Here is a 25,490-nt window from a genome sequence, read left to right as displayed (position 1 = left end):
TCTTAGGTGAGTGTTCTGCATGCTAAAGCATTGCATTATGCATCTGATTCTCTGAGAAACACTTAGGAACCATATTCTTGAATGTCAGTATATGATGTAATCATGGGATTTGTGTGAGGGAAATGCACTTAGGGCATGTGGCAGTGCTAATGTTCCCATAAAGGCTAGACGTGAGCCCTTAGCTCCATTTTCTAGTAACAAGTGCTACTCAGTTGCATGAATACAGCATTGACAAACCAGAAAAACTGAAAGTAAAATTGTTCTTCTGCCTAGATTTTAACTTAGTAAAGCTGAATTTTAAAAGGCGAGAAAATAGAAAAGAAGAAATCATACCTTTTGTAAAGCTAAAAAGTAATCATTTTCATATTTAATGTACAATGTATGTTTTTGTATATGTGCATCTCCCAGGAGGTAAATATGATGAGATTGTTATATTGCACTGTTTAACAAAGGACAGGTGCCATGCTTTCTATCCATCAGTGTATTTTGTGTCTGCCCTTTTAAACATGTTCAATTCACCTTTTCCCCTTTAAAGCAGAGAATGATGGTAAGATGCTGCATGGGGGCACTGAAGAGAAGGGTGCTTTAGTGATTATGAAGTCCATGAAATTTAACCATAACTGATGTTTCACAGAGAGTGTGTTACCCAAAATCTAAGGCATTAAGTTACCTAATGCAAACTGATAATCGGATAAGAATGGAAAGATAACGCAAGTTTGTTTTGCTATTAGAAAATAGCTTTTGGGACAGGCAGTTCCCTACAGTTTCATGCTATCTTGCTTATGCATGCATTTGCGGAGGTTTAAAAGTTAGTTTAATATGCAATATCTCAATTAACAGGCTTCCCTTGCTAGAGATGTGGAAAGAAACTGCTAAATCAAAAGGACCCACTTAAATAGAACTTAGCCTTTTTCCTTATTTAGTTAACAGAGATAAGCAAAACACTTATTTGGATTTGTAAAGCAAGAGATGCATTTGTCAGTTGACTTTTAAAAATAGACTAACCATATAACCATGCTGCAAAAAAATAAGATTCTACTTTCCCTATACCTAGCAAAAAGGGCGCATAGCGTAGCACCTTCTATCCGGAAGCAAACGATAACACATTTACACAAACCTTTACTGAGAGATTTATAACATCCCTGCTGTACCATACTCATGGGTGAATGAGTACCTGTTTACTTCCTCCAATAAGTTTTAGTAGACTTAGAGGTTGACACAGCAGTACTTTCCTTCTGACTTACTGTAACCCAAGAAAACTGATGTAGTTAAGCACCATAAAAACCGTGGGATGCTTCCAGAATACACAACACCTTACAGGCAAAACAGCAGTATATTTATTAATGTACAAACTGGCATTTCAAAGTACATTGAGCATGACTTCACTAAATGTGCCATAAGAAATAGATGGGCAAACCCCATCGGGGCAAATCATGAACCAATCCCATGGTAGATCCAAATACTTTGAGGTTTGGAAATGCATTTAAATTTTCTTCTTGATTTTAGTTGCCTCTGTGCTTTTTGTTTGCAAAATAATACTGTGTTGGGTACGTTTACAAGGGTTTAGCTTTTAGGCTACCTATTGTATCTAAGCTCCCACCTTAAGCTGTTGACAGGTCTTCAGGGTTTTTAGAACAGGAACTCTGGATAAAACTCTGAATTGCTACCTGTTTTGAGGTTTACCTACCCTCATAACCATGTGCTATAGTAAATCTTCTGTCATCTTGAAAATAGGATGTATAAGAAAGGGAACTCAGCTGCCTTTAGATCAGCTGGTGTGGAGGTACAGTTTGCCTTCCAGTTTACAGGATCGCAGGCTACCAGAGGGGAAGGTGGGGTGATGTGATATGAATTAACCTTTTTAAAAGCCAGCTACAGTGGTTTAGCTACAGTAGTGCTAGTCATGCCAGGGTCCAAAAGTTATGGGGCTTATGCAGCAGAGGGTGCCTAGAGTGGTAGATTTTGGGATCACCTGTGCTTGCCCCAAAGGGTGGCAGTGGCAGATGAGGCTGGTGGGGCTGCCCAGGGACCAGGGTAGGCTGCCGCCCAGGTATCTGAGGAAGTCGTCTGACCCCTATCTCCTGGGTAAGATTGTTGCTGTGGTCAGGCTCTTAGCAGCCTGGGGCTTGTCTGGGTGGCACTGTCAGGTTTTCAGTCCCTGGAACAGCCCCTGCCCTGGACTCTCACTGCTGCCACCACAACAGCAAGGAGCTCATCTGGAAAGAGGCAGGAGGTGTGAGGGTTGCTGAGGGCCAGGTTGGGGGTGGGTCAGCTGAGATGGGCAGGGGCCCCAAACCTATTCTTGCACCAGGCTCACTGAGGCTTTGTTATGCCCTGGACCTGCTAGAGGGGAAGGTTGGGTAGCAATATGCCCCCTCTTGCTAAAGGGGTGTATCAGGATGGACCTCTGAGCTGCTGAGTGGGTGAACCTCCCAAGAGCCTGGAGCAGGTGCTGTCTGCATGTTATATCTGTGGAACTTATCTCTGTAGTAGGGTGGAAGGCAGCAATTTAATGCTGAAAATGGGCTTCTCTGACCTACTGGGAAATACCTAGCAGGAGAGGGGGCAAGCCAGGCCGAGAGGTGAGGTTTGTGGAACCCTCTTGACTTGCCAAATAGGATAGTCCAGCTCTCCCTCTGTGACACTCTAGTTGATGCTTCTACCTAGACAATCTTTCGACTGAAAAATTTCACTACAAGGTGTTTGGACACTAGGTTTGCGTGGTGCTTTGGCCGCTGCTGGTTCAGTACTTGGCTTTTGTCTCTGAAATGGGCACTGAATATGATTCTGATGCAATGCAACCCTTGTTAGTGGAGCAGCCAAAAGAGGATTCTGCAAATGCAACATGGAAAGGTGTTTTTACTTGTGTTCTAAGTGTGGCGTTTCACTTGCATCTGCACACAGTCCCCAAGAGCAAAGATGTAGCTGTATCTGCAATATTTGGAAACCTCCCGGTCCTGTAGCCTGCTCTGGGGCTAGCTTAGCTATATGCAAGGGGTGCAGCTTGCAGGAGTGGCCATGGAGAGCTTCCGTGTGCAGCCGCAACACAGCCTGTCTCTTTAAGTGCAGACAGCAGGCGGGACTCGCCCGGCCACTGTTGTGTCAGGTGATGAGGGAGCAGCAAGTGAGGGGAAGCGGAAGCCTGAGCTCTTAATCGGCTCCTAAGTCCTGCCCTTCGCTTCCCGCAGTGGAGAAAGGAAAGCACCAGCCGGTCAGTGCACAAGGGAGCCTGGGTTCGGCTGGGGTCCTGCAGCAGGATTGCACGCTCCTCCTCTGCCCCATACGCAAGCCGATGCACACACGGTGGGGCGTATCCGCGCGGACGGGCACACTTGAGAAACTGATCAACACAATGCTGTTCTCATCAGGCATTTCCTCCCCCCTTGTGCACACAGACAGTGCACAGCTCTGAACTGGAGGGACCTCTGGGGGAGAGGATTTGTGTGCAAACTGTTGCTAAGAATAGTCTACTTTGAAATACTGGTGCTAAATGCTCTGCACGGTGGTGATCCCAGTGAAGAACCGTCTTTCATTTCATTTCCTCTCCTATATTCTTTGTTTCAGCTTGGAACCAGGAGGAGAGCCTGGCCAGCTGGCTTTCTGCCACCACCAGCAAGGGCTTTGCAGATCGTGGACCACAGTTTAGGGACCTCCAGTTTTAGGGGCCTGTATATTATCCGTGTTGCCCTAAACTTTGTGCTATTATTCAATCTGTTCTCTTCAGTCTTTAAACCCCCAAATCCTGGAGTGGACTCTGTAAATTGCTTCTAGAGCTTGAAGGGATGGGATTACATTCCAGAGAATCTTTGTTATAATGTAGATAGACATAATTTATTTTGTCCCTGCCTTGTGCAGGATAAATGGGGATTTAATGGATGTTTGTGCACCCAAGGGTGAAAATGTGAGGATTTTGGGATATATTTGCTTTTGCAGGAATTAAAGCCGGGGGAGGGCAGGGAATCTTAACTTTCAGAAGCTTACAAATACATTGGATCCCTTTTAAATGCTAATACTGTTTATTTCAGTATCTTTCAGGAAGTGATTTAGGGCAGCAGAAGCCTAAAGAAAAGTTGATTGTGGAGGTATAGAGAACCGTGATTCAAGATTTCACTCTGGATCAGCCAGTTCTAGAATAATCCTGAAACTAGGGAGCAGATGGCAACACTGTCCCCTCAGTTGCTAACTGCGGCAGCTCAGCAGAACCTTAGACCAGGAAGGAAGAAGAGTTTATCTCCAGCTGCCTCCTTGCACCTGGCTGGGGAGATCTTAGCTGTAGCTTCTGGATTGAAACCCGCTCTCCTGTACGATTACAATTCAGTTGGAGTAGACAAAATCGAGAACTATCTTCTACAGATCCAGGGCATTGGCCTGACAAAGCATCGGCTGCACCTTCTAAATATAGCAGACAATGTTCTGATACTCAACCTGGAGAAGACGGCACTGTGGCTGGAAATGCTGTTACTCACAAACAAAGTGCCCTTCATTGATGTTTCAGCCTCTAGGACATGTCCTGGCCACTGTGAGCCAGAGTATGTGGAATCTATAAAAGGCCACATTGCTGAAATACTGGCTCATGTTAAAACACTGCCAAATATCACATCCCAGCCGGTCACTACCAGTGAGATCTTCTCTTCCGATTGGAATCTATGCACCATCTTTGGTGTTCTCCTGGGCTACCCAGCTTCCTATACTTTCACTTCTGAGCAGGGGTTTGACAACTGTTTGTCTCTGACCCCACTGAGAGTTTTTACTGTCCAGGCCTCTTGCTGTAGGATAAGTAAAGATCTCAGAGTCCGAATTTATTCCTTTAGTGTCCCAGAGAACCTGCATCTTGCCATGAAGGAGGCCCTGGATGCGTGGAGTGGAAATCTGAAGGATGTATTTAGTGTGCAGAATGACTTTGCAAACCTCTGTATCTCAACGGAGGTGGTTTCTCTAGCCGCTGTTGCTTTGTAAATCTAGTTTCTTCATTTCTTTTCATCACAGGCTTGGGGGGTGCCACGCATGAAATCTAGCGGGACACTTAACACTGCCCTATGGACAAAGGTTCCCCCAAGAATATCTTGAAACCACAGCTCTCCCCCACACCTGGAATTTAGGGCCCAGAGTACTGGATGTGAAGGGTGAGCATATTAGATGCTGAACTTGTATTTGCCCTGTCACTGATATATTGAACACTTGCTTTTCCTGGAAGTGCACTTTGTGGATTAAGGCACCCACAGCTGGGTTGCAGGCAGTTCCTGGATGGATCCCAGTTGTAGGATGTTCAACTCCTAGGGTTTGTCTACACTTACAACACTGCTGTAGTGCTTAATGAAGATGTGACCTATGCCGATGGGAGAGCTGCGCCCTTCAGCCTAGGTACTGCACCTTCCTGAGAGGCGGTAGCTATGGTGACGGGAGAAGCTGTTCTGTCGACATAACACTGTCTACACCAGGAGTTTGGTCAATATTGCTGTGTTGCTCAGGGGTGGGGATTTTCCACTACCCTGAGTGATATAGTTATACCAACATCAGTTCATAGTGCGAACCAGGGCCTAGTAACCTCACTCAAATGGCACAATTGAACTCCACCTCATTTTGTCTTCCAAATAGAACTGTGGTAATTCAATTCCATTCCCTGCCCTACCCCATCAACAGGTGCTCCTAATGGCGGTTTGATTAGAAGAATGACCACAGTGACAGGAGTCAAGAAGCCATGAGTTCTAATGTCATTTTTTCCTCTGGGTCCATTGGGGCAAGTGATTTCTCCCCATATGTGCCTCAGTTTCCCCAGCTGTAAAATGGGGATATTTACCTCTCAGAAACAATATGAGGATTAAAAAGGGGTCCATATTTGTACTGTGCTTTGAACATGTAAAATTTTATAAATATTGTTACTAATTGCCTATGTTATCTAGTGTAACCCATCTACCATAGACTGCTTGTGCTCACAGCACAGATGTGTGCGTTAAAGATACGTGCTGTTGTCAAAGCAACAGAACTCAGCTGTAAAAGGAATTTCAGTAAGTACCCAGCATTGACTTGGATTAACATGGTATTGACATTTCACAATTTTTCTCCCTACGCTTAATTAAAAAAAAAAAAATTAGCAACCTGTAGTGCTTTGTATGGATTGGAGGGTGGCAGGGAGGGGAGAGGATGAGGCTACAATGAGCAGCTAGGAGTTGATGAGGAGCTGGACAAGAGCTGAGACAGTCTAGACGGACAGAAAAGGCAGGGAGGGGCAAGGTTTTGTGTCTCCTACTAAGTTCTTTCCTCCCACAGTGGGAGTTTTTAAGTGACTGTGCAATAAAACATATGGCTGCTGCAGCACAGAAACTGAATCTTTTCTAATGCAACCTTCAATTAAAAATTAAACCAAGCAAGAGGAATGATCTCACCGCATTTATTGGACCAGTGTGAATTTGTTGAGGAGTGAGACCAGCTCAAAAATATCCCCCCAAAAACCCTACAAAATTTTTATACATTACAGTGAAAAAAGTTGAGTCAGTTGCTATGCTGAGGTAATTGAAACTGATGGATTCTCATGGTACAAAATTGGCTAAGAAAGCCGCCATGGCTGCCGCTATCACCACCATTAGGAGAGGGATCCAGTGGCCACATTGTCTCTGAAAGAGAGAATTAAGTGTGTTTAGTGAATCAGTACACAAAAAGGAAAATTTTAATTTAATGTCTGGTGTAAAAACACAGGCGCTATCTTTCCTCCGTTGTCCAGATGACCTCACAAACCTCACCACCTTCTGCTCCAAGTGCAATGTGTTTCTTTGACTTTGTTTTCTCTAACATAAACATGTAGCAATGTGTATTTAAAAGAAAGACAAATCCTATCAAAACAAGACACTCCCATGGATCTGCTGCTCCTGGGGAGAGGAAGAAACCAATGTGATGGATGTGTCGTCATGTTGCTTAATGCACTACTGGAGGGGGCCCAGATGGTGCAGTGATGCATGCAGCACAAGAAACTGAGTAGAACAGAGCTGAGAAACAAATTTCCCCCAAGCCCATCCCCAGCGTGCTGCCTGCAAAGGTATCAAACTGCTCAGGATGTTAGCAGTAGGTAACTGGACACAGTAAAAGTGAACTCCTACTTTGGACTGCTTGCTCTGGAACTGATTGAGCTCGTCTCGACACTGACGTAACTTGGTCATGCAGGAACGGTACTCGTCGCTCAGGGCCTCCAGCTCAGAGCGGAGATCTGCGCACTGGAAACAAAGCAGAGGAATGTTAGGAAATGGCCCATGTGTACCAAGAATTTGGCTGCTCTCAGTGAAGTTCCCAGGGCAACAGGACTGATGTAGTGGAGAGTGATCTTCCCTCTCACCCCTAGTATTGTGACATCTAGGGCAGGACAGCTGTTTATTGTTAAGAGGAGCCCAGGGGAAGCACACACTGCCTCTGCCGTATATTACCCCTGTTGGGGTCTTTAGCCTGTAGTTCTAGTACGTTGGCACCTTTCAGCAGCCCTCAAGTCATGTGGGAAGAAAAAATAATATTTCCCCCACCAAAGCATAACACACTTAATCCCATCCCACTGCCTGTGACAGCAGAAGAGAAAGTCCTCAGGTCTGCAACTGGCTTCATATAGGTAAATGGCTTGCCCCCATGCAGAGTTTCACTAACTGGAAGGTAGGAGCAAAATCAGTAGGACTGAGGGGAGGGAAGGGAAAGGCATCACACAGAAGCAGCCCTTCCCCCCAAAAAACATTTTCCTCTGTGACTTGATTGGTCATTATTAGCTCTCCCCAGAACTTTCACCCTCCCCCCCACCAGCATGCCTTGTGGGAGTGACCTTTTGACATTCTCTAGCTGGGAGAGCAATGCCTAGGTGTACGTCTACACTACAGCATAATTTTGAATTAACTAAAACCGGTTTTATAATACCGATATTATAAAGTCGATTTTATGCGTCCACACTAGGGCACATTAATTCGGCGGTGTGCGTCCATGGTCCTAGGCTAGCATCGATTTCTGGAGCGGTGCACTGTGGGTAGCTACTGTAAAAGAATGAGGCCAATAATATCGATTTGCGTCCACACTAACCCTAAATCGATATAGTAATATCGATTTTAGCATTACTCTCGTTGGGGAGGAGTACAGAAATCGATTTTAAGAGCCCTTAAAATCGATTTAAAGTGCATTGTAGTGTGGACGGGTACAGCGTTAAATCGATTTAACACTGTTTAAATCGTTTTAACTGCGTAGTGAGGACCAGGCCTTTATCATAGAATATCAGGGTTGGAAGGGACCACAGGAGGTCATCTAGTCCAACCCCCTGCTCAAAGCAGGGCCAATCCCCCTGACCCTTTAAATTGGGCAGAATCAAGTAACTGCAGCCCTAAGATGGCTGCTTTGGAAGGGGCTGCTCCTGGCTGCATCTTGCATTCTTCCAGCAGGTGAGTGGCTGTTAGATTTTTCCTTTTTATGTTGGAGAGGGGAAGTTGTACTTTTAGCAGCTCCCCCCAAAGCACCAAGATTCTGGCTATGCCTGGGGTCACTGTTATTACCTGTGGAGACCTCCTGGTGTTTGTGTGTATTCTGTGTTGGTTGCACTGATGTTTGTGGCAATGCATTGCAGGTCAGGTGTGCCTAGGGCTGGTCAGATTGTTTTGAGGCTGCATTGTATGAGGAGTCAGTGGTCTATGTGATGTGCAACACAAGTTATTCTTGATGGTGCACAGTACTGTTTGTAATGTAGCCCTGTATAAGCTGTTGGCAAAGCAAGAACTTTGTGTGTTCTAGCCAGTTCCTGCTCTCACCTGTTTCCTTTAGATTTAATGGTATTTTGCACTCGCCCTGCCCCCAGCTGATTTAGACCTAATTTGCAATGGCTGGTGCTTGTAGTCGTTGGAGGAGACAGTGTGGGTTCAGTAAGACACACTGAGCTCCATCTGCCACAGAGAAGGGTAAAAGCCTATTTTATAAATTCCTGTGTATAAGTCCCTTGGTGCCTGGGGATTGTTCTAGGCACTATATTAGATGGTCAAGAAGAAAGAAAAAGCCTCAGCTCTCCCTCCCCTCCTAAACAGCTCCTCTGAAGGGGGTGGGGCTGACGAGAATATAAAGAAGTAGGGGAAGAGAGATTAAAGCAGAGCAATTAAATTTCCCAGAGCCACAATTCCCCAGGTCTCACTTTAATTGTCTGACCCTTTACATTCCAAGTGCTGGAGCCACAGGCATGTCTAGGATGAGCAGTGAGTAACTGCCTCACTGGAGCTGCCAGGGGCTGAGTGCAGAGGGCAGACTGGTAGAATAGCTCTGTGGTTCTGGGGGAGCCCACTGAGATGATAACTACTGCATGCTGTGAGGGGCAGGTGTGTGCTCCCCATAACAGCAGCTCCCACAGCACTCCCCTAGGGGTATCCAGCATCAGTGGTGCTGCTAACACATGCTTGTGCTTAGGAAGCACTTACTCTATAATTCTACCTGTCCCCCACCCAGGTGCATACAGGTCCCTTGTACCCTCTCTGCTCCCTGAACCCCAATCAGTCTGCCCTGGTGTCTGCTCCCTGTGGCATTGCTCTGTGCATGTGCTGTCACATTGTGAGCACTTTGCTGGAGAGACTTGTTCTTGTCCAGCACTGCTCCTGCATCCCACAGCTCTCTGTGTGTGTTTAATTTTAAAATATGCCTTTGGATATTTTCTCTTGCTAATTCCCTTTGGTGGACAAAAGCTGTGTTTCTATCATTCACTTCTCTGCTCCAGGAGATAAGTCTCAAAGGAGCTGGCTTGGCGGGTGGGGGGAATTCAATTGTCTTGGAAAATGGGTACCAATGTGTTGTTTTATGATAGCCCTGAGTTGTCTTATGTACAAGATCAACCTCTGCAGTATTTAACTCACATGCCAACGTACATTTCAGCTTGTGTATGTGAAGGTTTTATTCGGGGTATGAAATATTTGTGACTTTAAGGCTATGTAAAGGGCTTGCTTTGATGTCATTGCATGACTATTATTCTACCTGGAAATACTTAGAGGAAACCCAACAGGGGGTTTAGCTGAGGTCAGAATCAAAATGTAGTGACCGTGAATCTCCAGTTACAGAATTAGATGCTATTTGTATGGTTACTCCTAAAAACCATCACACATCAGTTTTATTTCTGCCTTGGAAGCCTTTAAAAATAGCAATTAATCTCCTAATGAGAACACTGAATCTCATTAACGGATTGTATCACCTTCTCACCTCCTTTTCCTTTGCAATGAGTTGGGCTGTCCTCTTCTGCACCTGGTCCTTCAGATTTTCCTCTCCCTCCTCATCAGGATGCTTTAACAAAGCATCTTGTTTTTCTCTGACTGGACTGGGGGGTTGGATCTGCATAGTTAAAACCTGATCTAAAAAAACAGCCAGACTTCCAATGAGAAATGAGTCCAGGCTTTTGGTCAGCCTCTTCATTGTTCTACAACAGGGGTTGGCAGCCTTTCAAAAGTGGTGTGCCAAGTCTTCGTTTATTCACTCTGATTTAAGGTTTTGTGTGCCAGTCATACATTTTAACATTTTTAGAAGGTCTCTTGCTATAAGTCTATAAAATGCAACTAAACTATTGTTGTATGTAAAGTAAATAAGGTTTTTAAAATGTTTAAGAAGCTTCATTTAAAATTAAATTAAAATGCAGAGCCCTCCTGACTAGTGGGCAAGACCCAGGCAGTGTGAGTGCCACTGAAAATCAGCTCGTGTGCTGTGGGTTTCCTACCCTTGTTCTACAAATTGATTATCTTTAACTTGTATTCAGGTGCTAAGCATCTGGAAATGAATGCAGGACATGGCTGAGTTGTCTTCGTACTCGGCTATGAAATATTAGAAATATTTATTTTTAAAACAATTATGAAGTGCTTGACAGTAGTCTGGCAAAGTAAGCTACCTTTGGTGGGGAGGAGTTCAAAACTTGATGATGGTTTTCTTGGTGTGCAGGGGTACCTGAAATTGGAGCTGGAGCATATCAAGTAAACAATGACTGGCAGGGCCTCTGAAGAAGGAGTGTTGAAATCAAATCAATTTATTGTTTAAGGCATTTGCCATCACAGATACACGTATTCGAATATAGTGAGGCTAAATTTGGTATCCATTAGGAATCATAGCAACCTGTTATGAACAGTACAATTCCTTTATGCTAAACAGATAAACAGATTTCACTCGAAGTTACCGTTTAACCTTTTCATGTGAGATTAGAAGCATAATGGTTGTCTAGAGTCTGAGTTACAAAGTTTGCTGACCTTTTCTGACTACCACCTCTTCCTGAGCCGCCTTCTCCTTGGACTGGTTCTGTAACTGGTCTGCAAATAGAATAAGCCACTATTATCACCCAAACTATGTACACAAGTCGGTTTCATTCTGGGTATTCCCTCTTTCTCTTCTAATCTGCCCCTTCTCCTATCTCAGCCCTCCTTGTTTGTTTTAGTTCACTGTAAACTGGTTCTACTGTGTGGGTGGTTTGACTCGCTTCATTCATACAATTTCTTGGAAAATTCTGCCACCGGTTATACCCAGACTATTCTGCTAAAAGCTCAAGTGTTGTATGGCTATCCCCTAAGACAGAAGAATTAGATCTTCTGTTGCCAATATTGATTTTTATACAAAAATACCCAAACAGATGCTGTGAAGTCTGAACAGATTTACTCTGAAAGGCAAAATCTTATTTGTTTATGATTAATTAATATAGACTCTAGCATGCAGGACTCAATACAAAGTGGTTCTCCATATCCAAGATTTTTAAATGACGTGATTTGGGGCAATCAAGCTGAAAGATCTTAAAGGGAGCAGATTTTCAGGAAGCAGGTGCCAAGCACTGTCTGAAAATCAAACCCCCTTAAGGCATCTCAAGTTGTGCACCCAAAAAGTCAGGCCGTCAGAGTCACTAGTCACTTTTGAAAATCCAGGTCCTTATATGTTAAACCCTCCATGGTCTTGCTCCAGCCACAGAGCTTGGCAATCTGTGTCTGTCACGCCTCATAGTTCTCCCCTTCTCTCTAGTCCCAGTGTCCTGTTAACAGTAGCCAGATTGTGTTAAAGTGAGAGCCAACTCCTCTGACTCTCCTGTTGTCTGAAACAGCTTCCCTTTTGCCCACCACTGTATCTCCATCTCTTTTCATTGTCAGGTGAAAACAGTCTTCTCTGCCCTCTTCTCTTGTACTTTTTCTCCCTCTGCTAATATTTAAGACAATCTGGGATAAAGTCTGTGTCAAAGACACATTGTAAAATGAGGTTGAGTTGTGCTAATGTTCAATGCCAAGCGCTGGTGATGTTCCTAGTGGAGATGAGCGGGGAGTGTGTGTGTATTTCACACCCTTCCTCCATCCCTCGCTCCCTCCCTCCAGATCTCTGGATTTTCTGTGTGCAGAATCAATCAGCTGAGACCTTCTGATAACCTGATCACTGTTACAGCCAATCACAGTCACTCTGGGTGATAGGCAAATCTGCTCTTATATAACGAATAGGAAAGACAATCCAATCAGTCTCTGTGCAGGGGAGTTTATCCATGAATGGAGAAGAACAGATGCAACTGGAGAAGGCTCTTGCATTTCCCTGTAGTGGGCATTTCACAGAGCAGTGGGCCTAACTCTCATCTTATCCATGTAAGCTAGGGTTCATGAGCTCACTAGAGTTACACTGCAACGGCAGCGTCAGACCTAATGCATTTAAAAAACGCAGGCCTGTGCCCTGCAGTGCTACTTACTGTGCAAACGAGTGATTGTCACTTCCAGCGCCAGCTTTTGCTTTTGTTCATTTTGCAATTTACCTGAAATTAACAAATTAATTTTTAGTAGTCAGGGATGACAAAAAAATCTCTGAGGAAATCTGTGTAAATGCTGCAGGTTTCCTTCTCCCCAAATCTGTACAACTTCTGTACAGTGGAATGAAAGGTGTTGAGAGCCTTACTGAGCTAATGTTTTCCCTTAAGACTCCAGCAATTTCCTGTTAATCACACATGCCCAGATAAATGCTGTTTAACCAGTGATGGCAGCTCTGGTGCTCTTTACACTCTATTAATAATGCTGTATGTTTTGGTTTTAGTTTAAATTATGTTTTGCAAGCCTAATCTATTAGGTAGATGGGGCTGCCATTAGTCATTTATCAGTCATTACTTTTATTTGATATACTTGAAATAGCCACATTAGTAATAACTGAATTTCAGTGCCCCTATCTGAACTATCAAGTATCAGAGGGGTAGCTGTGTTAGTCTGGATCTGTAGAAAGCAACAGAGTCCTGTGGCACCTTATAGACTAACAGCGTTTGGAGCATAAGCTTTCGTGGGTGAATACCCACTTCGACAGACGCATGATACTGCTTGTCTGAACTGCCACTTGTCAATATGATTAGCATTTATTTATGGCCTCATAATGCCCAGCACTGTTCCCATGCAGCTCAAATGTTAAAGAATTTGTCAACAACCATATGAGATGGGTTAGTAATATCTCCATTTTACAGGTAGGGAAATTGAGGCATAAAGATGCAGTGACTTGCTGTAGACTAGAGCACACAGAGAATCTGTGACAGAGTTGGGGATTCAACCGAGATCTCTTGGCTCCCAGCCCACCCTTTCTTTTGGGAAACTCACTTGACCTCCTCATAGCTCAGTCATGCTAGGTGGAGAAAATTGGATTAAACTTAATCTAGGATCCCTTTTGGAAACCAGAGTCTGCTTCCAAGCTGAGATGTTCAAAATGCTTAAAAGAAGGTATTTTTTTATGTCGAGCTTTAGCAACTGGGATTCTTAAAAAAGTATTTCCTGAAGGTAACTTGTCAGGGAGAAACCTCTGCCATTACTGATCCTGCTCTTCCCTTTGCAAAGTCGGTACCTTCCATTGCACTGACGTGCTCCATTCTGAGCTGGTTGTCTGCTTGTAGAGCCTCGATTCTCGAATAGAGATCTTCACGCTCACTCTCCAAGTTACGCAGGGTCTGGTAGAGCTGATCATTCTGGGTGTCTGCCCACTACATTCAAGAAAGAACCTCAGCATCAGGGCATTGGTTGGTAAAGAAGTTATACTTAACAATTCAAAGAAAACACAATGTGGGCCTGGTTGTCAGAAGTCAAAGTGAGCTGAGTGCTCAAAACCTCTGAAAATCTGGTCCTGTCTGACTTGTAAATAACACAGTATTGTTTAACCAAAAAACGAAAGGCTTTGTTTTCAAATTGGCCTCAATCTCTGGCCTGCAAAAGTATATGCCGAAGTTTCTGCACACCTAGAAACATGTATTTCATTGTGTAATTGATTCCATTGCTACAGGACCCACTTGGCCTATAATTGCAATCCAGCCTCTTCTGAAGTGGAATATGGTGGCTATTTAACAGTAAATAGAAATGCCACACAAAAGAACAGTGTGTGCAACTCAGTCTCAGGGGGAATTCAGTTACCTGAACTAGATGGCTGGGACATCAGGGTTAAAGTCATATGGCGCACATGACATTACATAGAGAGATTTAATGAGTATATAGACTTTTAAAACAAAGTTCCAGCCTGGGGAAAATCTTATAATCACCTAAATACTGTGATTTAGAAGAGGATATAGATAAAACCTTTGCCATGGTGGAGTTGTGTTTGAATTTAACCCATTCATGGTCAGACATCCGTGGTCTCTGACAGCCTGAGCAGAGCGGCAGAGGCAACAAGACAACCATACGGTAGAGAATGAACTTACTTGCAATTGGTTCTGCAAAACATGGAGCTTGTTCTCCAGTTCAGTGTGCTTAGTGACTGTCTCACTCCACTCTGTTTTTAATGTGTCATAGTGTTTTTTCCAGAGAGCGCAGTCATCTTCTGTGACTGCCAGGGTCCTCTGAAGAACAAAACAACATCCAGGACGCACCGTTGTTAGCTTAGGACTGATCTACACACAACGTTGTTGCACTGTGTGATTTTATACTGGTTTAGTTAAACTGGTACAGCTCTTGTATCTGTTTAATGCCGGCTTTTATCTTGCACCTATACGTTTACAGGCACAAGCTCAACTGATAGAACTAGCGATGAACTCAACCTGGTGCCCCTCCTTTAAATATTCCCCATTCCCCTCATTGAAATGAATACAGCGCAGCAAAATCCAAGCGTGCACACACATGAATGTGTAGGGTTTTCTCTTTCAAGATTGTATGCTGACAGCACTGTAACACCTCTGGGAAATGCAAGGGGAAAGGAGGTTCTGGGCATTTGTAATATAACATGATTGCATTGCCCTGTTTCTGTGTAGTGAAGTAGCACAGAGATGCATTAGAATACGGTGCCACTTGATGGAGAGGAGAGAAACAAGCAGGAGCTTTTCATTCTTGAAGTTAAAGGTACATATATGACAGTATATACAAGAGGAATGTTTAGTATAACTGCCGAGAGTTTGACATAGGGGATTACCTGAACTCTTGTGTGTTTCTGTAGATTTAAAACAGATTATTTCTGTGCTGCTTTGTCATAGTGTTTTGTTTTCCAGTGTTGAAAATGCTACTTTGTTCACTGACCCAGTGGACAAATGTGGCACAGGAGGACTCTGTGACATTATTTGTTAGGTATCGGAGGGGTAGCCGTGTTAGTCTGGATCTATAAAAGCACCAGAGTGTCCTGTGGCACCTTATAGACTAACAGACATATTGGAGCATGAGCTTTCATGGGTGAATACCCACTTCATTGAATGCATGCATTATTTGTTAGGATTTTGGTCTAAAAAAAGCCACACCAAAGGGCACTCGTCCAGAGCTCTGGACGTACGTTTAAAAAACACAGCAACATCGAGGTTACAAACCATGAAGCTGCCCAAAGCAGCAGCATTTCTCCTTTCCACCATGTTATTTAATCACCCATCATTTGGCTCAGACAACTGAAATATGCCCACAAACACGCGCCCAAACTTATTATGAGGCATTGCACTGTTAAGTATGGGGCTGGAGGGTAGGGGGCAGAGGGGAAGGACAACCATTTTTGCCTTTGTTCAGTAGTTAAAATATATTATTTTGCACAGTTGTTGAAGATGGTAAAAGGGACAATTCTCTTCTCACTAAAGCCCAGGGATTTTCCAGTGATTTCACTGGGAGCAGGATTGGGCCCAACGTTATTGAACTGGCTGTGTGATTATATTTTTCAGCAGCCTGAAAACGGGCCCGTCCGTCTAGCTAGGACATCTGTTGTGGGATTCATTTTCCTCACCTGAGTATTCTGTAGCTGCTGTTCTGCTTGGAGTTTCTCCTCCAGCAGCTTCTGCAGAGCTTCTCTTGCTTTCTGCTCGTAGGTCTGCTTTTGGTCCTCCATCTCCATCAGAATCCTCTTCACACTGTCCTTTGAGTAATTCTTTAAAGGGACAATTGAATTGACAGTTGATTAAATATAATCAATGGACTCTTAACCCACTGGTGAGAGACAAGCCTAGAAATTCAAAAAGATCCACCAGAATCCAATTCAGGATTGCTCTCTCTCTAATACATTCTCCACAACTTTGTCCTGATTCAGTTTTAAATGTCTCAAACACCACTACCTTTGATGGGGTACTGCCCAGTCTCAATGATCTCACTGGATCTGAGTATTAGCACATACATGGATAAATGCAACAAGCTGCAGCAAACAATGTAACAGTTTTTTCACCCTATTTAATAAAAGCCTTCTGGAAAGTAAGACCTGATCGAATTACATTGTTCTTTGTTTTTACTTGGATGTGAATTTTTCTATCTGTTCTCTTTGCTTTTTTTTAAAAAAAGTCTCATACGTTACCTGGGCACAGGTGTGAAGCTGATTTTCAAGGGCCCTCAGTTTACCCTTTAGTTTGTCTTCATTCAGCTGACCCTGGAAGAAACAATTGAGGTAAGGTCTGGAATACTGAATTACACAACCACCTCTGCAGATTTCTAAGTGAATCCATCATACTTTGGCTCACTCATGTTTCTGATTTTTCTTTTGCTCCTAGTATCATACCCAAGGCTGGCCAAATTATTTTCAAAGTCAAAGTTTAGAATAACTTTCAAAATTTCAAAAATAAGTGGGGAAAAATTTAGAATTTCAAAGTTTTGAAAAAAGGAAAAAAAATGAAACACTTGCAGTTCCTCTTCCCTCCCCATTTTTTCCTAGCCAGCTCTATCAATTATAGGAACGCAGGAGCTCTCAGAAAACTTAAAGGTGCAAAGAAGTCACATGGTTACTCTGGATGACTATGTACTGAGAACAGAACTGCTCCCAAGCCCGCCCACACAGCCTTGTTTTCTGCTTCACGGTTCAATCTTGCAACAAAATTTTGACTTATGGCTCCAGCTGGTGGCAGCATCTTGTCTCAGCAGCTTCCATAGAAAACAGATTGGGTTTGTACTACAAGGAGCTTTGTTGAGGGTGGAGAGTGGAATGGGGAAACTGAGTCATATTTTTTTTTCCAATGTTGATCAGGTTTTGCAGTTGGATTTGTAAAATGCAAGGTGTATGCAAATCCAGGCAAGGCTTCTAGCAAAGTGCTTGCCTGGACTCTCGTCGTCCACCTCTGATCTGAAGGATGTCAGCACCACTGCCGCTCACTGTTGTGTGAAGCCACGCTTAACATCCATTGGGTTATTATTTAATATTATATCATGGTAGCATCCAGAGGTCCCAAGTAAAATCCGAGCCCTGGCATGCCGGGCACTCTGTCAACACAGAGATGTTTGCGCATCCCAGCCCCAAAAGTGTAAAGTCCAATAAATCCAGCTGTCAGTTCCCATAACAAACTAGAGACCAATTGTAAAAAACAAATAAAAATAAAATAAAAAGAAGGGGGTGGAATTTTGAGAGATGTTTTTAGATGCAAGTGACCGGAAGAGACTTCATGCCAGATTCTACTGATAGTCTTTTTAAGCCTGTGGAAAGTGGATGTAAAGCACTGCCAAGTCAGAGTGGTTGCATTTCTCACCCACTATATATGAGTAAGAGAGCACAGAAGGCCAGATGGGAGAATCAGACTTTGTCTATACTTGACAGGGTTTGCTGGTACTAGTAGATTTATACCAGCAAACTCCCTCCTCCCCCCAAATGGAGATGCAGCTTTCATCCACAGGAGCCCTTTGGTCCCCGTAACTTAGACCATTTCCCTGAATGAAGTAAGCTCTACCTGCAAAAGGACTCTTTCGCCAGAATAACTGTGTCTACGCTGGGCTTTTGCCAGCACAGCTATGATGGTTACATGTGGGGAAAAAAACCCACCCCTGACCAACATACCCATGGTGGCGAAACTTAAAACTGTTGACAAGGCTCAGGTTGTATTTACCAGCCCAGAAGGGGTTGCTAAGAAGACACCACAATGCCCCTCTTAGCTGTTCATTCTCACAGTTACATTAGGGTTGTTCCTCATGTCTGAGTTCTCTTAAGATGGCAGCTCACACTTCTCGCAGATCCCTGCCTCAACAGCCTGAAGGCGGCACAGAAGGGAGCTCAGAGTTAGTTGGAGGCCCAGTGTTTGCAAAAGTGGCTGCTGACTTTGGATGCCTCAATCCTTGGGTACCCCTCAGGCCTGATTTTCAGAGACTGGATGACCTCAATTCTATGTGAAGTGAATAGAAGCGCCGGATGCTTGGTACTCTGGATCTCAGGTTGGGCTCCCCAAAATTGGGACATCTATGGTCAATCACCACTCCAAAATACCTGGCTGCAAAATCCTCTCTCTGCTGCATCCCTGTTCAGCTGTCAGCGAATCACAGCATGTTTTCTGTGGTGTCCTGGCTAGCCCATGATTGGTAGACTGTATCTAATGTTTCCTCCCTCTTTGCTTTTTTTAAACCTGTCATTTTAAATTCCTGGTTTAAAGAAGCAATTTTAAGCATTGTTTTTGGACTGCATTCCCTTTGTTCAAACACCATGCCCATGCCAAATAAAATGGAGAAAAGTGAACCCTGAAAGTGGCAGTGAGTGGGTGGAAAGAGTCTTTAAACTATGCAGAAAATTTCCCAAATTTCCCAAGGTCAGACAGCATTTTGAGAGATGGGAAAAAATATATTCTAGTGGTGTTTTTACACTTCAAAAGACAAGTCTAAAAAAATCAGCACTAGTTACCGTAACAACATGAAACTTAGTTAACTTCTTTCGTCTGAAGGCCTCAGAGTGTTTTACAAACAGTAATTAAGCTTTACAACAGCCCGGTTGTTATCCTGCTGCTTGCACATGAGGAAACGGAGACACAGATCGGTTATGTGGGTTGCTGAAGGTTGGTGGCAGAGCTAGGAATAAAAACCAGAGGAAATGGAACCCTACAGTCCTGAATGTAGCCCTTTGGCCCAACTGTTAGATATATTCCGGTTGTACTGATGAACACATTCATTATATTGGTCTAGATGCACCCACAAATATTAAGTAGGATCTGACAGGAATTCTCAGTGTAATTATGACCAGACTATCGTTGTATAGCATGATCACATTTTTCTTTTCCCTTCAGACTTTCCATTATAGGAGCTACTGGTTCTAAAATGCTGCCTCAAGGTTTGGTGCCTCAGATAGTTATGGACATGGCAACCGTCACCTAATTTGCTATAGAGAGACTTCCAGATGGGACCCCTAAGAGTCTGGCAACTTCATTTGCCAGCCATGGTCTTGCAGAAGCCTCTCTGAGCATTTTCCCCCCTGGCCTATTCTTTTCATCCTATGTGCTAAACTATTCCCAGAGGACCAATTTCTAAATATCATTTACTTTGTTTGCTCTGTTGGCTACACCACCAGCAACAAATAAATTTTGATTGTCTCATGACAGGCTAAAAGCAGAGGGAGCAGAGAAATCTATTTTCTATAGCAAAGACATTAAGAAGCAAAGTGCACCCACCTGTTTCTAATCTGAGGTTTCATGGCTACTTCCTGCCAGCGTGTGTGTCAGTGTGTTTTTTCCTGCTAGTATTATATTTGTCAGAAGCATTTTACGGAGGAAGTCTCAAACCGCAGTACATCTTAACACATTTTTTGCTCCATCTCACCCAATCACTTGGCTCCTCTGCTCTGACAGAACTATTTCAGATCTTTTTTTTCAGTCTAGTTCCAAATTAATGTTTTTTAACAGCAAATATTTTGCAGTGCAACTTGATTTTAAATTTCTATTTTAAAATTTGCTTCATGACCTAGTCCATAATGGCTTATACTTTTCAGAAGTAGTTGCTTAATGTCACCTCCAGGCTGCTGGTTAAAAAATCTACTCTGGGTCAGCTGAAGTCAGAAATTGTTACCATCCGCTACCTGTTTGATGAGACACAGGAACTAGATTTGGCGGGATGGAGGCCCTAATTTAGCAGAACACTCAAGGGTGTGTTTAAGTGTTTTGCTGATTCAGGGCCCTGGGCCTGTGCTTCATGAAGAATGTCCATATAACACAAACTACTGCCGCAGCTGGCTCTACGTCATCTCCTGATTGCTTGTCTCAACAGAGCAGCAAAGAAGTGAACAGACTTTAACTTGAAGGGGCTCCCTCCAACATATATCAAGAATGGATTGAGATACAGTGCGTGGGAGAAGCTTGCTCTGCTGCTCTCTGTGTTGTATCTGTTTTGGCAGATAAATAGATTTATTCAGCCTTCAGGATTGTGTCTAGCACCTTCATCAGAATGAAATTCTTTCCCATACGCTGGCGGTTTAAACTGAGACGCCTGCTCCGTTCGGTTCTGGATTCATTCTTGGCACTGTTATTTAGCACCTCATCTTGGCAGCTTTTGGCAGGAGAACACACAGAAACAAGCTGTTGCAGAGCTTACCGAGCTATCCCTCTTGTTAAAATCCCTTTTTCCCCCTTTGTTTCAATACACAAAATGGGGTGATTGGTTTTTTTTTTTTTTTTAAAGTCAGTGTTTTCTCAATTGAAAAATGGTGCTTCAATCTAAATGAAAAATGATGTGAAAAAATTCATTTTGGCTCAAATCTTTTGGTCTCCCCTTCCCCCTCAAAAAAATTGAAACAAAGGTTTGTTTCAAAGTGAAAACTTTTTTCAAGGTGGCAATTAAGATTTTTTTATGATCTTCCCTCCCCCCGATCTTAGACTTTTTTCCTACTGGAAACGAGTGACAGAAAATGGGGAAAAATCCTCAAAACTTTTTTAAAAAGAAACACAACGAGAAACATTTTTAGTTCAAAACTTAATGAAAACTTACGTTTCATCCCAACATTTTTTGTCCAAAAAAAGCATTAAAAAAAAAGAGTGAAAATTTCAAACAAGAAGAAAGTTTTCGTAACAATGGAGAGTTGTTTTTCAGTTGGCCCTAAAATGAAACAATTTTGTGAGGAAGGGCAATGATATTCACATGCTAAATAGTTCTGAGCTCAGTCATGTCCCCTTGCAGACACAGCTCAGCTTCAGAGCTATACCATCTTCTCCTTTAGGAGAGAAGGATAATCCCAAAATTAGAAGACCAGAAACAGAACTGGAATTTAGCTGGCAGAAATAAGCAAGACCTGATGGAGTTTTCCCCCTTGCACGCATAGGACTCTGCCCTGGCAGATCTTGGCATCATCTGTATGCAGCGTAGCCATTTGGTACCTTCCAAGATTTTTCTGATGCTTGCAGCAATGTCGATAAAAGCTCCTGTAAAATCACCATCTTCTGCTTCAGCAGCAGCTCTCGATGTAACGCCTCCTGTAGGCAAAATGAGAAAGCTAGGCTAATATAGGTGCTCTGAATGTGTCTCACTGACCCTAATTCATCTGGACAGGGGTGACCTGTTTCCCCTCTAGGACTCATTAGAGCTATTTTCACTCCTCACTGTGTTTTGGGAACTTATTCCCTGGGCTTCAGTAGCTGCTCCTTTTGTTTTTCTGGCCACCTTAAAACTAAGTGCACGATACCAGTTTAGTAAAAGCTACATCCTCACACGCACCTTCCACTCATTTCTAGAACCGTATTTATCATTTTTGTGCTTACCTTGAGGTAGTTGGAAAGTTGAATGATTTCCTAAAAGTGAAAGAAAAGTGCAGTAAAATCCAGATTCAGTTGGTGCAAACCTTCTATTTGATTATATTTTTAAATCAATCACTTAGTCCATAAGTGAAAAGATTTCGCCAGAGCCTGCAATCAGTGGCATGAGTTCTAACAAGAATTAAATGGGAACCCTAAGTTATCACATTCCCTGGGCAATGGTAATAAGCTGTACAGACCTTTACTGTGCTTAGGCTTGTGCAATAATATAGCTGTTCTGTCATTCATTGGCTCAGCCCAAAGTAGGTATTTTACTGCAATCAGTGCTTTCCCTGGAACAAGACTCTCTCTGTCTACTGCATTAGATGTACTGTCATAGATCTTCCTGTCAGTAAATTAGTTTCCAGCAATCTCTGTCATCTACCTTCCAATAAGAAATAATCAGGAGCAAATCCTGCTTTCGTTGACACTGTTCAAACCCTGGAAGTGCAGAATTTGGCCCATTAATGTTAATGTTTCTTAGGGCAACAGGATTCTCGTAGGCATTTCCGTACAGTTTATTCATACATTTTGCTTACCTTATCTAGCACTGCTATTCCACAGCTAAAATAAAAAAAAAGACAAGGATTTTCTTAAGATGGACGTGATACAGGTTTATGAAAAAGATCACAAGAATGGGTGCGCTGAAAATACTTGCTAGGAAGAGGAGCAATCATATGACGATTCATAGAACAATAAATAATGCCAATAAAAATAATTCTTTTCACTCGTATAGCACCTTGCATCTAAGTACGTCAAAGTGCCTTTTCAGGTATCCGTGAATCCCCAGCCCCGCAGAAGCAGGAAGAATGTGCTCCTAATAGGATAGATGACAAAATACTTACTCTGTTTGTTGGCTTGAATTTTTCTTTATTGCACTAGAATCTGTTAATGTTTGAGTGCCTGTTAAGATAAAATTGAGAGGGTGGGCTATTGGTTCCTAAATTGTCAGCAGATAGCTAGTATAAAACCCCTCATTCACAGCTGCGCCTTTCATTCTGAAGGCTCATAAAGTACTTTACCAACTATATATAGGGATTATTTCAGCCATCACAGAAATGCAGCCATTTCTGGGATGACACATGGCAGTTTAAACTGCACACGGCAGCATAACACAACAATTTAGAGCGGGAGTATGCAGCTGAAAATGCAAGTGGAATTTAAGTAATTTACCTAAGCTAAAATTTGGCCAAGCTACTGTCAAACACATCTATTTCTGAGAAAAGCATAATGGAGATTTTAATGATTGTTAAGTGTTCAGAGCCTCCATTTTACGTCTGTATGCAATGATGGCTCCCTCTACAGCACAGTACCATTTTGCAGCAGGCTGGGGCACCAAGGTCATTACTGACTCAGCACAAAGAATAGCACCTGGTGAATCAACGTATTCTTATCATGCAGGGTTTGGAAAGGGAAAAATGTCAGATTTGGCTGATACAGAACATCCTCCTTAAACACTGGAACAGGAACTCTTTTGGCATGTGTTAGTATTGTGTCTGATCCTGCTCCCATGCAATTCAAAGGCAAAACACCCATTGATTTTCAGAGGTGCAGGTTCCAGCACATTGTGATTTGGCCCTGAGGGGATTCTTTATCAATACAGATCCTCTTTCTCTGCCTGCTTTGGGAGTCCAAACCAAAATAATCCAGGTGATTCCCTTGAACCTCAGAGGTTTAAATAAAATGCAGCCCCCAGATCCCAGTAAGCTTGAGTTCCCTTTTGCAAAACCTAAGCCTCATTTAGCCAGTCTTCTTGTACCTTGGCTAAGCTTGGAGATGTCTTTGGGGAGGATGTTCTGTGATGAAATGCCACAGGAGTGCCAGTTCTGCATGCGAGAATCATTGAGGCTGTGCTGGGGATGTTTGTGATGGACCATGGAGGTTCTGTAGTTCTGAAATGAAATGAGTTTAATTTTTATAATGGCCTATTAAAAATAAGGAGAGAGAAGGGGAAGCAACTAACCAAGTGGCATGCTGTCACTTTGAATTGTATAGATCAGGGGTAGGTAACCTATGGCACCAGGGCCAGTGCAACTTATTAGGTGACCTAGGTGGTCGCCTAGGGCGCTAGGATTGGGAGGTGGCATTTTCTTTGGTGGCGACTGTGGCGGCTGGATCTTCGGCTGCCCCGGTCATCGCCGGCATTTAGGTGGAGGGAGCTGGGGCAAGGGGGTGTGGGGATGGCCGCCTGCAGCAAGTAAGGGGGGTGGGTGGCATAAAGGGGAACTCCCCGCCCCAGCTTACCCCTGCCCCGCCTCCACCGTAAGCACACCGTCGCTGCTTCACTTGTCCCGCCTCCCAGCCTTGTGGCGCCAATCAGCTTAGGTGCTGCAAACCTGGGAGGTGGGAGAAGTGAAGCAGCCACTTCGTGCTCAGGGAGGAGGCGGAGCAGGGGTGAGCTGGTGTGGGCAGCTGCCACACGGCTCCCCAGGCCGAGGGGGGGAACTGCTATGGCGGGGTGGAGGGTGCCTCAGGATGGAGGGGGAGTGGGGAGCTGCCACGGGGGGGCGCCTCAGGGTGAGGGTGGTGGGGAGCTGCTGCGGGGAGTGCCTCAGGGTGGGGGGATGGGGGAGGGTGCAAGGTGGAAGTTTCGCCTAGGCCGCGAAACATCCTTGCACCTGCTCTGTATGGCACGCATGCCAAAGGCGGCACAAGAGCTGGTTTTCAGTGGCACTCACACTGCCCAGGTCCTGGCCATGGTCCAGGGGGCTCTGCATTTTAATTTTAAATGAAGCTTCTTAAACATTTTAAAAATCTTATTTACTTTACATACAACACTAGTTTAGTTATATATTATAAACTTATAGAAAGAGACCTTCTAAAAACGTTAAAATGTATTACTGGCACACGAAACCTTAAATTAGAGAGAATAAATGAAGACTCAGCATGGCACTTCTGAAAGGTTGCCAACCCCTGGTATAGACTGTGCAACTGACCTGGGGAATAACATGGGTGGAGACTGAAGGATACAGTGATTTTTGGGTTTGAGGCCTAATTTTTCAGAAGGTGCTGAGCACCCTCAACTCCCACTGGAGTCAGTGCAAGGTGAAGTATCAGAGGGTAGCCGTGTTAGTCTGGATCTGTAAAAGCAGCAAAGAATCCTGTGGCACCTTATAGACTAACAGACGTTTTGGAGCATAGAGGGTAGCCGTGTTAGTCTGGATCTGTAAAAGCAGCAAAGAATCCTGTGGCACCTTATAGACTAACAGACGTTTTGGAGCATACTGTCAAACACATCTATTTCTGAGAAAAGCATAATGGAGATTTTAATGATTGTTAAGTGTTCAGAGCCTCCATTTTACGTCTGTATGCAATGATGGCTCCCTCTACAGCACAGTACCATTTTGCAGCAGGCTGGGGCACCAAGGTCATTACTGACTCAGCAAAACGTCTGTTAGTCTATAAGGTGCCACAGGATTCTTTGCTGCTAGTGCAAGGTGAAGCCACTCAGCAACACTGATGGGGCGTGGGGGAACCTGCTAACTGCTGGTAGACTGTGAAGCAGCAGGGAAAGAAAGTGCCTCTGAGAGGCCAGGAGGCCAGTTGCTTCACTAACCACACGGAGAGTAAGAAAAGAATTTTTGATGCCCTGAGTTAGCTCCTGGCTAGCATTACTGCTAGCAGCTGGCTAGTTGTAGGC

General features: G+C 43.7%; 2 protein-coding genes across 9 annotated transcripts in view; one reads left to right on the top strand and one right to left on the bottom strand.

Annotated features, from left to right (window-relative positions):
* The first annotated feature begins 1,432 nt into the window (after positions 1 to 1,432).
* Positions 1,433 to 6,599, top strand: C4H1orf74 (chromosome 4 C1orf74 homolog). Of its 2 annotated transcripts, none has more exons than XM_030561701.1 (2): positions 1,433 to 3,211; positions 4,026 to 6,599. In XM_030561701.1, exon 2 carries the CDS (start codon positions 4,156 to 4,158, stop codon positions 4,954 to 4,956), a length of 801 nt encoding a protein of 266 aa, XP_030417561.1. In that variant the 5' UTR covers positions 1,433 to 3,211; positions 4,026 to 4,155; the 3' UTR covers positions 4,957 to 6,599. The 2 variants fall into 2 exon arrangements, with proteins under 2 accessions (XP_030417561.1, XP_030417563.1); XM_030561703.1 differs by having other exon boundaries at positions 1,433 to 3,303.
* TRAF3IP3 (TRAF3 interacting protein 3) overlaps positions 6,375 to 25,490 on the bottom strand; it is a 31,536-nt gene continuing 12,420 nt past the window's right edge. For 6 of the 7 annotated variants that reach the window (XM_030561695.1, XM_030561700.1, XM_030561696.1 and 3 more), the window contains 14 exons: positions 23,610 to 23,742; positions 22,696 to 22,753; positions 22,390 to 22,414; positions 21,818 to 21,847; positions 21,437 to 21,532; positions 16,687 to 16,758; positions 16,129 to 16,269; positions 14,639 to 14,776; positions 13,795 to 13,930; positions 12,671 to 12,733; positions 11,211 to 11,270; positions 10,183 to 10,331; positions 7,092 to 7,205; positions 6,375 to 6,611 (listed from right to left, as the gene is read on the bottom strand). In XM_030561695.1, the coding sequence (XP_030417555.1) occupies positions 6,528 to 6,611; positions 7,092 to 7,205; positions 10,183 to 10,331; positions 11,211 to 11,270; positions 12,671 to 12,733; positions 13,795 to 13,930; positions 14,639 to 14,776; positions 16,129 to 16,269; positions 16,687 to 16,758; positions 21,437 to 21,532; positions 21,818 to 21,847; positions 22,390 to 22,414; positions 22,696 to 22,753; positions 23,610 to 23,742 (1,299 nt within the window). In that variant the 3' untranslated portion in view covers positions 6,375 to 6,527. Of the gene's footprint in view, positions 6,612 to 7,091; positions 7,206 to 10,182; positions 10,332 to 11,210; positions 11,271 to 12,670; positions 12,734 to 13,794; positions 13,931 to 14,638; positions 14,777 to 16,128; positions 16,270 to 16,686; positions 16,759 to 21,436; positions 21,533 to 21,817; positions 21,848 to 22,389; positions 22,415 to 22,695; positions 22,754 to 23,609; positions 23,743 to 25,490 lie in introns of those variants that run through there. The other variant, XM_030561698.1, reaches the window with a different exon arrangement.

The sequence above is a fragment of the Gopherus evgoodei genome, chromosome 4 (assembly GCF_007399415.2).
Source record: "Gopherus evgoodei ecotype Sinaloan lineage chromosome 4, rGopEvg1_v1.p, whole genome shotgun sequence".
NCBI classification, from domain to species: Eukaryota; Metazoa; Chordata; order Testudines; family Testudinidae; genus Gopherus; species Gopherus evgoodei.
This window is presented reverse-complemented; position numbering and strand designations above follow the sequence as displayed.